The sequence below is a fragment of the Schistocerca nitens genome, chromosome 5 (genome assembly GCF_023898315.1).
Source record: "Schistocerca nitens isolate TAMUIC-IGC-003100 chromosome 5, iqSchNite1.1, whole genome shotgun sequence".
In the NCBI taxonomy this organism is placed as follows: Eukaryota; Metazoa; Arthropoda; class Insecta; order Orthoptera; family Acrididae; genus Schistocerca; species Schistocerca nitens.
The window spans coordinates 755,431,823-755,444,058 of NC_064618.1; the positions used below are offsets into that span (position 1 = coordinate 755,431,823).

At 35.9% G+C, this 12,236-nt stretch overlaps 1 protein-coding gene across 1 annotated transcript in view; it reads right to left on the bottom strand.

The window, feature by feature from the left end:
- Positions 1-676: 676 nt before the first annotated feature.
- Positions 677-12,236, bottom strand: part of LOC126260022 (uncharacterized) — an 80,893-nt gene continuing 69,333 nt past the window's right edge. Inside the window, exons 4-6 of the mRNA XM_049957186.1 lie at positions 10,723-10,851; positions 1,062-2,333; positions 677-945 (exon numbers count right to left, since the gene is read on the bottom strand). Of these exons, the coding sequence (XP_049813143.1) occupies positions 2,168-2,333; positions 10,723-10,851 (295 nt within the window). The 3' untranslated portion in view covers positions 677-945; positions 1,062-2,167. The remainder of the gene's footprint in view (positions 946-1,061; positions 2,334-10,722; positions 10,852-12,236) is intronic.

The following is a 12,236-nucleotide window of genomic DNA, read 5'->3' on the forward strand; positions in this document are numbered from 1 at the left end:
ACTTAAGACTATAACAACAAGACTTACTTCATTCCTTTTCCTATCCGATATAAGACTGGGTTAAAAAAAAATAATAACCTGGCAATGCCACTAATCAGTTAGCCTTAATGAAGCAGACTACACAAATCAGCTGGGGTATAACACTTCCCACAAAATACGCGGATATGTATGATGTTCTTGGTCCATATTTAATCATACTGATTCATTTACTTTGAACGAGCTTAATAGACTTATGTTATTTACAATGTGAGTTCTGGATGTAGACTGAGTGGAGCATAGAACAGGTTCAAAATTTAAAGGAAATTAGGAATGGTAATGCCAGTTCACAGATACCACAGATCCCCAATGGTGCAGAACTGCCATTCATTTACCAACTAATTAGTGAATGAGTATTTTCAGTTCATTTTTTAGAAGTTTTGAAGATTTTTGTACTTAGTTTGTAAAACAAGCAGATGAAAATAACTCCTGTCTGAGATGGTAGCCACAGTACTATATGTTCACTCAGAGAAACGTATTGCTGAGGTGGCATATGGGAGTAGCAGAATCACTAGAAACTGAAATTAGTTGACTGTCTCCAAATGCTTGCCAGCCACTATCAACTTCAGTTGGCATACAACACCGAGTATTATGCACCTAGAACATCAATAAATAAAACTATTTTGAAATAAATTACAAATAACATTCAGCAGTCATTTATTTAACATGTCACTTCTGTTTTCACAAATGCAAAGCCACTAAAAACAGTTTGTCTGTTGATTCAGTTTGGCATCAAGCAGAGTGCGCTGGTACTGATTACCAACTTATGTCAGTCAATTTTCACTGATTCAACTATTACCATCAGCCAACTCGTCAAGAATCTTCTTCTCATATGGTCAACAGCTGTAGGTTGTAGTTTGCTCTCAAGCCCATGACTGTTTTCACACAACATTCATTATAGTATCAGCACTGCAATAAAAACCAAGGAAAGTTTTTTATCAGTTTTTATTGACATGCCCTTTTAACAAAAATATTAGATAATAAATAATAAAACATAAAGCAATATGTAGGAAGCGTGTCATTACCTGTTACCTTTGATGGACAGTCCCGTAAAACTCTCATTAGAACTGACTCCCACATCGAACGATTACAATTCTTGAACTGTTTTACAACATGACATTTATAATTCTGCAACATGCACTATTAATGCATACAGAAAGTGCAAGACACACAAGTTCATATTTACACATTTACGTCTACACTTTCTGTAGTTATATCTTCTATCACTTTCAGAAATTTCAACCAGCAACTTGATATTTCTAACTGTAGGCTATTGCACACATTTGTAAAATATGTAGTCTCTATAAATTGGTCTTTTGTTAACAGTTTTAATACTCATACACTTAAATAATTTACTCAACAAAATATCAAGGCACTGTCATGTATGACTGGTTCCAGAAGCTGATATCTTTTTACTACGATAATCGAATACATGAATAAATAGATCCTTATATAAAGTTTTTCTGATGCAATTGTATTACAAAATAATTCCTAAATTATAAAAGAAAATTCTACTTAAATCAACATGTACAAATTTTATAACAAACAGAGCCAATGAATCATTTTCATTCATCTTAAATAAAAACAGATCAAATATGCTCCAAGAATTATGAAAAAAAAATTTTTTTTTTTACTTTGTCATTTTAGCGCCAATGTCTTAAGGTGCACAAATCTGAAGATATGGCATTTGTGATCTTTTGAAACTAACAACTAAAACATGTGTCAGTATTTTTCTACACAAATTGGTAATGTCAGTTTCTCAATGGAGAGGAGTATACATAAGACCATGGCACAGCCTGGCTTTACAAGCAACTCCCAATGCATATTATATTTTTCATCTCAGTCATGGAGATACGTTAAAACTCCAGGTTACATTAAAGTCACACAAACAAAAGAGCTATTTACAGTCGAATACATTGCAACTTGCCTTCATCTGGCTTACAGCTATTTATTACCTAGCTATCGTACAAAAATAAGCTACTAAAATTTATAATACATGCAAGTACAGACAAAATAACTGAAGCACAAAAACATCTCTGCAGTACGCAGAGTCATTTCAGCAATAAAAAAACAGCATCAGGCTTGAACTGAGAGTTGTGTCTTCACTACACAGTACAAACACAATTGACAATCATTCTAAATCACCATCCTCATAGTCAAGTGAGATAAAATCATCAGCTCCAACATCTTCTGTGCTTCCAGAGGCAGAGGATGCAGTACAAGAATGTATTCTCCTCTTGTATGGCATAGAACTCACATCCACGGACACATTCAATTCGGGCAGCGTTGTGGACTCCCTGTAAAATTAATTTAAATGTAAACATTTTCTTCACTCGATAAGTATACGGAGGTTGTCCATGAAGGAAGTCAAAAATATGCTCTGTACGTAATGGTTTTAAGATAGTCCATACACAGTTATTTTATTCCTATTTTTAACTGAACAGCTAGCGACGTTCAGTAGCCATACGGAATGCTGCACTGAACCTCCAACAAGATCAAGCTCTTCCACATTCTCCCATGAGTGTAAGACAATACCTCAAATGTACCTTCCCTAATCAGTGTTCGCTGTAGGGCCATTTCTTGAAAACTTAAACCAAGAAGGAATTTTCTTTCTGTAAGTGAAGGTCAGTATGTGTCAAATTTGAAGTAAAATGGACCTAACTCTGTGAAATTGTACGAACAACATGTGGAAACACTGTTACATATTTATTATTGTTATATTACTGCACGGTGACAATGATTACAGAATAGCAACGTCCTGTGTGAGATTAATGATTTAGTCAAGCAGTTTTATCAAAGGCTCCTGGGAAGAAGGATACTGTGACAATAAGAGCAAATGAAGAATAGAGAAAAATTTTAGGAGAGATTTATGTACAAGACTATTTCAGAGGCATATGAAATATTTAAAAAGGAAAACCCTGACAAGAGACTGGAGAAGTAAAAATCCTTTTCACTGTGACCAAAACTTGTCCTTCGAATCAGTGAAATACCTCACCACAGTTGCTTGTGTCGCTATCATGACAACATCAATTTGCTCTTGACTGTTCTATGTGGATATAAGAAGGATTTTCCTAAAATGTCATCAGGACTAACCCTACATTAGTATGCAATCCTGAAAATCATATCTCCATGTCAAACACATGTGATAGTTGTGGTATCAGAAATCTGCTGTCACCTTAATTCCTTAACAGTTGATACAAATGACTTAGCACGGTTTGTTTGGAAAACTGTTACTGGAAAAACTGAAAAGTTCTGAAGGAAAACACTGTCTCTGAAGTATTTGAAGAACTTGTTGAAAAAAATACCGCAGTTCTTAAAACATTGCTTCTTGGTAAAAACTCAGGGTACATATCTTCAAGAAAATAAAGGTGCTGTAGATGGTAAATCAATCTTAGTACAGATTGATTTCGCCAAAAACTACACTGCCAGATTTCAAATCAAAATTCAATCTGCATACTGGAACTCTCAACAGTTTACAAATCTTCAGATCAGTTGTCTGGATAAGTCCTGAAATGGTACAAAGCTATGCAACTGTTGGTTACGAAATATCACATGATAAATAGGCTGACTGCACATTCCTTCAAAGACTGATTTCTGTGATCAGGGAAACTTCCCCAGATGCATCAACAAAAAACATTTTTTTTTGGACAGTGCTGCAAGCTACTTTAAACAGTGTTATTCTCTCTGTAATTTAACTCACCTTCAGGAAGAATTTGAAGTTCTGTTAAGATGGAACTTTCTAGCTACAGGTCATGGGAAGGACAGTGTTGATGGTGTTGGCGAGGAACTGAAGAGATTAGTAAGCATTCAGTATTAAGTGGAAGACATCTCGTTACCGATGCAGATTCATTTTACTAATATGTCAAGAAAGTGTCAAAATCACTGGAGATATTTTGTTCTAAAGATGAAATGGATCAACAGAAACCACAACTTGATGCCAACGTTAAAGACATTAAAGTGATACCTGCACTCACTCTAAACACTGCACTGAAATTGTATCCCCATATAATGTGATTTACAAAGAGCATGCTTTGTCCAAAAACATGTTACAACTTTAATTTTATGATAGGCAAATGTGTCCAGATTGAAACACTGGAACTACATTTGAACGTTCAAGTATGTGCTTTTATAGTGATGGAGTTTATGACAAAAAGACAGCTAAAAATGTCATAGGACAAACCTTAAAACTTGAAAATACTGAATGTGAAATCCGTTTTATGAGAAAAACAACTCTGATCTCAAATTTGCACTCAAAAGCAAATGAATGTCATCGGTTCCACTTTAACACAATGAAAGTACTTCTGGTTCCTGGTATTGATAATCGCCAGAGATCTTCACTTCCTGGTGTAGACATCACTTATACATCATAATGTGAGTTCCGATAAAGAATACTGACACTGTGACACCAGTAATATAATTATTTTATATAAGTTTTCATTTGGTATCTGTCCCTTTCTGTCACACAAACTGTCACTTTCCACCACACAAACAAAAAATGATAACAAAAAAACAATGATTTCCATATAATTCTCCATACTCACATTAATACTTCATATGTAGCTATTAATTACTGAAATCATGAGACAGCGCATTTCTATAGTTTCATAGAACTTCAGAGATGTTGTAACTCAGACGAAAATTTCATTTTGTATGACTCCCTTTCCGTCGCAGAAGTACTTCAAATTTTTAGTTCAGTTAACAAGATATTTTACCTTTTACACTTCTTGCATCAGCCTTAGGATTGAAGTTATCTGTTAAGAATAAAACACTTATAATGTGTTTTAAGTGTTATTTTTGTAACAATACAGAATGAACAAAACCATCCAAATGTCCCATACCGTCACATGGAAAGGCCCTGTAACACCATTAGCTGGATAACACAAAATCTCCGTAACTAAAACCATTAAAATGTACTGTGATCTGTTGCAAATGTGATGTATACAGATAAAGCATATAGAAAAGTAACACAACGCAGATTGGTAAAACCACTGACATTAAAGAACACTCATTTAATTTTTACCATGAAGAAGTAAGAATCCTCAAATATAAAGGACAAAATTTGAATACCAATAATGGAAAACTAAATGGTAAAAGGAAGGTCAAAACATGTCTTTATGAGAACATTACACAGAAATGATTGAATTTAACAGGTACATACATATGATGGCAAGTTAATATCCTACTTTAGAAACAGTAAATGTGGAAGTGGCATTGTACACAAAAAGTGAAGTCAAGTCCCAGACTCTACTGGTTAGCAATATAGTGTTGAAGAGCTCTCAAAGTGATTTCAGAAATTTTTTCAGCACCCGACTCATTGATGGTACGTTTCCACGTATACCACCAAACTGACCATTTCATATTTGTATGCAACTTTTTGACGAGTAACCAAACCACTTTCTTCAAGTTTTTTTAGTGGTAGTTTTGTGCGCGCTTTCTGCTTCGATTGTTGAATTACTTGTAGCACTACAGAAATAACAAGTCAGTCATTGAGTATTGTGTCCAAACAAGGAATAGTCTGGCTTTCAGAAAATCCAAAAGGATACCATCTGCTCAACTGAAATCAAATTATTGTAACCACTCAGATTTAATGACCTACGGAACCTTAATCTCTAAGAAGTGGTTGAGGTGTGTGTTCACTAGTTGGCTGTGGGAATAGCATCAACAGTGGAGCATTGGAATCTATTTCCATTCAACCGATCGTCTTATGGAGAGCAACAAGAGTTTTTGTTCCCTCTTGTGCTGCTAACTAGTTTGCTTGTTTGTACCTGGTTATTTTCAAGTTACCTCCGACAAAAGTAATGTTAACCAGTACTAAGCAGTGTGTAAATTGTCTACTTGGATGTAATTAATGCCACTGTATACTTCCAAACACTAGTTGAGGAATAAATATTTTATATGCAGCTTAAAATTATTTGCTTGTCAAAAACGTCGTAACAATGGGAAGGAGTATACTGTTAAACTGGCAACTGGATTTAACAGACTCATACCATCACAGTGGTTGCTCCTTGAAGTGAATGTTGAGTATGTGATCTCTTCTACTACATGATCTTTGATTAATGTTGTGCACTGAGAGCCTGATATTTAATCTTCCTCAAAGTTAATAAGATAATTTTGCAACAGAAACCCCAAAACAATAATACAGGCATCCATTAACAGCATTTAGCATTTTAAGAGATTTTTTAAGGTTATCCTTTTTGTATTGAGACAGATAATAAGAATCATTTCAAGATACCCTACAAAATAAAACAAGAATTTGAAAACCACATCGAGTTCAACAGCAGCATTCTTTTCAGGAAGGGAAACGAATAATCTTCCTTGAGCAGATTTAAATTTAAACAAAAACGTAATGGAGTCTTCGACTAAACTGTTAATTCGCTGCTCACTACATCAGCTTGAAAAAACACAGCTACTGAACTTTGCCAAAGTTACAAAGTTGTAACCAGCAAAGTCAACTGAACAGGTTGGGGAAGTCAATATCAAAATGTTATTTCCAGGCAATTCATAAGGACAAAGCAAAATATGAATAATCAGTACACAAATTGTTGTGCAGGGATAACTGCAGCTGAGATTGGGAAAAACAGGTCGTAAATATAGATCCTCTCAGATGATTGTCAAACACTGTAATCATCAAATGTTTATTGCACATGGAAATAATCTCACACTGAGTTTCAAAACTCATTTCTTAAAAAAACGATTTCTACCCACAGCCTAAGTTAATACAGGGAATGACCCACAGCAATTTGTTACTATTTTAAGAAGTAGATTAGGTGATACATACATACTTTATTTTACACTCTTGTGCATACAGCAATATACATAAACTTAAGACCAGGAAACTGAATAGTGCAAAACTGTGAGCCAGTAACTGTTGCTGAACAACAACTTAACACAAATGTAAAAAAGAAAGGAACTGTAGTTGAATGACAGCTATCTCTTGTTACTGTGAAAAATCTACAATTAAATCATGTGTGAATCAAGTTAAATATGGTTAAAAATATATACATACAAAACACAGTATTTTCTGAGTGGATGCTTAAGGCAATCATAGGAAGGTGGGTTACATATTTAGATCATTACCGATGCAGTTCTTGATCAACAGCTGCCAGTGTTATCAGTTTGCCTATAGGTGATCAAAGATGATGATGGTGGTGATGGTGGTGGTGGTGGTTGTTTGTGGGGCGGCACTCAACAACATGGTCATCAGTGCCCATACAAGTTCCCAATATTTCCATTTCCAGTCTCGCCATGTCTCGAATGATGAGATGATGAAGACAATACAGGTGATGAAAGGGAAATCCACACCATACTTGGCAGGGTACAACACAAACAAACCAGGAATGTGCTGAACTGAAGCTTGCCAATAACACAGAATGTGTTTGGCAACTGTGTGATCATTGAGTTACTTCTCAGATGGCACATAATTATCATGCGAAATTCACTTGATATTATATTGTCTGAATAATATGAGTGATTTTCACTGAAAATCTGACATAAGGTTATCAGTTTATGATTTTGATTCCAGTAAGATCATTCCACACAGAAATTGAAGCATTTTTGCAGGAGTTTATTGAACATAACATGTAAAAGAGAAGTTAATCATCAACAGTTTATTCTCCAACACTGTCTAAAACAGTCTCATTATGCTCAGGTAGTTAACCAACTCCATGCTTGCAGGAACATATTGGTTCTGAATTAAAAATTTCATCGAGACAAATTTTAAGGCCCCCCAGAAAGAGGACTTCTTGGTGGTTAATCGATAAGGAAAGGCTAGCATTTGAGGGCATAAGATCAGGAGAATAAGTGTTTAAGGGATGACTTCCCAAACGAACTCCTGGATACTTTTGTTTTTGAAACCAGCACAGTGCATTGTCATAAAGCAACAACACCTGCTGCAGTTTTGTTAAGTCATTTTTCTTACACAGCAAATGAAAAAGGTCTCAGCTGTTGGCAATAAATACCAGCTGCTGTGGATATACACCTGGGGAGGAGTTTGTGGTGCACAAAACCCTTTCTTGAGCCACCAAATGCAGATTATATTATCTGCAAACATTGCCCTTTGCTTGGGAAGATGTCTTTTGTTAGAGTTCGGCCATTTTTTCCAAAAAAAACTTTTATATTAAGGCATCATAGTTTGTCACTACTAACAATATTGCACATGAATACTCAATGAATGAACAGTGACTTTCAAGAAGAATGCAGTAATAGTCGCCACTTTGATTTTTGTTGCTTTTAATTAGAGACCCAACTTATGAATCTGCCTGCTGAAAGGAAATGTCACACAAAGGTTGAATAGTTACTGTTATTCATCAAACAGTCACATTCATTATTAAAGTTTTTAATTTCGAAACAAAATAATATTCAATATGCCCCTTATCTTTTCATATAATCTGACCCTCCTTCATACAGATTATAACAAGATTTTTGATGATAAGTACTGCAGCTACTGACAACATTCCTATAGACACATCAAGATTGGTAAACAAAACTGTGTACATACTTTAAGTTAAACTGTAAGATTAATGAATGAAAAATGAATTTACGGTTAATAAAAGAAATATGAACTGTATTAACACAGTGAAAAGATGTACCGTATTTACTCGAATCTAAGCCGCACTTTTTTCCGGTTTTTGTAATCCAAAAAACCACCTGCGGCTTAGAATCGAGTGCAAAGTAAGCGGAAGTTCTGAAAAAATGTTGGTAGCTGCCGCCACAACTAATTTCTGCCGTCGAATATATGTAGCGCTACACAGGCATGCTTTGCAGGCATAAAGATAAATACTGGCGCCAAAACCTCTGCGTCAGTAAATAAATTTAAAAAAAAGGTGGAAGACGAGCTTTTTTTCCTCCGCCCCGAGTTTCGACCACTGCATTTTCATACATTATCCAACGAAGTTAATACAAATTCCGTATTGTTCATCTTCGAATGTTGCAGCGTTTCAATGTACCGCTACTACGTTCTGAATTTTTTCCTACCTGCGAGAAGAGATGGTTGCTAATAGGAACTTTTATGAATTGTGAATCACATGCAGTATTCTCTTCACCATAAAGAGTAATACGAATATAAACATTTTGCCACGTATTCTTTCGTGTTTGCTACTATCTCATTTAAATTCTGTCTGCCTAATAAACTACGAAACTAGAGTGAGACAACAGCAAACGCGGAAGAATATACATATCATGTTTATATTCCTATTATTCTTATGCGTAGTACTGATACAGTCAGAAATGAAGCACGGCAATTGACTAGATTTTTAAATCTAAGATGACTCTAATTTACGTGCAGAATGTAATGTACTAAAGAGGCGCCTGCAAATATTTTCAAACGGAGAAAATTTTTCGCTAAACTCTCGTTCGGAGCATCTTCTATCATACGCAGTCTATTATTTGGTTCTTGTTGATCATTATCAAAGAAAGCAGCAGTGTAAGTAACAACAAATAGCAGTTTCTTGCCATTGTTTCGCTAATGAGATGATTCCTCTCTCTCTGTATAAAAAAAAAAAAAAAAAAAAAAGAAAAAAAGCGGCGGTAGCACGCACAAAAGCAAGCCATGCCGCGAGCGGCGACAGGCCGTAAACACTCATTATCAGAATGCGACAAACAATGCATGACACATTACAGTAATGCATCTTCAGCTTAGAGTAACGTATACACGTATAACAAAGAGAACGGCACTTATCAGATCAAAGCAAAATAAGCAATCGATTCAAACCAGACGAAGCACGTGAAAAAGGAAAGGTACCCATATAAATACGGACGGAGCACCTGACACATAGCAATGGCTACCTGGTAAAGCTTAACTGCTAAGCTTACGTCTCGAACCAAACTACTGTAGCTGTATAGTCATTCATTCGACCTAAATTGTGTCTCATATTACAATGGACCAACTTTGTTTCGATTTGGAGGTGCGGCCTAAAACTTTTCTCTCCCCTTGAATTTCGAGTCTCATTTTTCAGGTGCGGCTTAGAATCGAGTGCGGCTTAGATTCGAGTAAATACGGTACACAATACACTCGCCGTCAGTGATAAATTATTCAGTAAAGTAACCTACAATTCCCAAAACAAGTATTTCGAAACTAGTTCAAATCTAAGTTTTTTTTAGGGATACAGTGATACACTGTGACTGCTGCTAAACATAGCAGTTCCTTTTCATAGCAGATCTTTTCAACACAGTGTCATTTGTAATATTGGCTGAAATACGTCACATGTGACGGTTCGCTGCCATCTGCTGCTTGTTTGCGGGGCACTTAAGAAAAATCAGTGGTCTTCCTGTGTATTTATGGGAAAATAGGAATCAGAGTTCCTCACAGAGACACGAGATTCTCTGATAGTCCCCTGCAAGGCTGCCTGAGACCTAGCATTTGCAGGGTACCTAAATGACAACACATTTCAGTTATGATTAGTTCTGAAACAGCTGTAACCTGTACAGCTGTTCACACTGACAATTTGGCAATACATTGCTTTTAAATGTGATATTTGTCAAAAATAGGGAAAAAATTATTTAAAAATTAATCTTAAATGATAGTTAAAAGCCTGAGATGAGAAATATACAGCTTTAGAAAAAAAAACATACCATCCTTAACCTAACATGTAAAATGTTTAGTGAAGAACATTGCTCAATCATTTTTCGAAACTTAAAACTCTGGGAGCACAGCTTATACAAATATTACAAGTGCTATCTGAAACTTACTTGTCATCAGGAGTAGGGTCCCAAGCATGTAACTGTTGTCTCCAGATTCTCACCATGCCGTCCCAGGCACGTCGGCTATATTTTATGTGCTTAGGTGGAGTCCGTGGATCCCTGTTGGTACGCTTCTCCCTAAAGAGAACAAAGAAACAGAATCAACGCTCAAGGATGCGCTTTCATTAACTGCTATGAAGTGAAACTTCCTGGCAGATTAAAACTGTGTGTCTGACCAGAACTTGAATCTGGGACACACGTCTTTCACAGTCACATGCTCTACAAGGGAAAATCATTTGCAAAGGCAAGGGATCAAAGGAACGGTCTGATAAATGGAGTGGAAGAACAGAGAAATGATGTCTAAGAAATGGTCATTCACTGTTCCCTTCAGGTCGGTCTCACTCCAGTTCGACCATTCTTGCCTCAATCTCGTTCTTTTCTGTGTGGTCACTCATTCCTCATTCAGAGTTTACTGTTCTTCATTTATTTGTAGAGGACATTATTCCACCAAGCTGTGTTTCACTCACTGTGTTCACCCTTTCTTGTTTAATTTTATTTTATTTTTTATTTACTCATCAAGTTCCATACGACCAAATTGAGGAGCAAATCTCCAAGGTCATGGAACGTGTCAGTACATGAACTTACAACATAAAAGTAATAACACATAAAAATAAATGTTCACGAACCTGAAAAAAGTTGTCCATAAGTTTAAGTAAACACTATCAGAAATACAATAAGAATCAGCTTAATTTTTCAAGTAACTCCTCGACAGAATAGGAGTGACCCATGAGGAAACTCTTCAGTTTCGGTTTGAAAGCGAGTGGATTACTGCTAAGATTTTTCAATTCGAGTGGCAGCTTATTGAAAATGGACGCAGCAGTATACTGCACACCTTTTTGCACAAGAGTTAAGAAAGTCCGATCCACATGGAGGTTTGATTTCTGCCGAGAATTAACCGAGTGAAAGCTGCTTATTCTTGGGAATAAACTAATATTGGTAACAAGAAATGACAATAAGGAATATACATATTGAGAGGCCAATGTCAAAATACCCAGCCTTGTGAACAGAGGTCGACAAGAGGTTCGTGAACTTACTCCACTTATTGCCCGAACTGCCCGTTTCTGAGCCAAAAATATCCTTCTAGAATGGGAAGAGTTATCCCAAAACATAATACCATACGACATAAGTGAATGAAAATAAGCAAAGTAGACTAATTTACTCGTCGAAGTATCATTCACTTTTGATACCGTTCGAATAGTAAAAATGGCAGTATTAAGTCTTTGAACAAGATCCTGAACATGGGCTTTCCATGACAGCTTACTATCTATCTGAACAACTAGAAATTTGAACTGCTCAGTTTCACTAATCAAATGCCCGTTCCGTGAGATTAAAACATCAGGTTTTGTTGAATTGTGTGTTAGAAACTGAAAAAACTGAGTCTTACTGTGATTTAACGTTAGTTTATTTTCTACAAGCCATGAACTGAGGTCATGTACTGCACTATTTGAAACCGAGTCAATGTT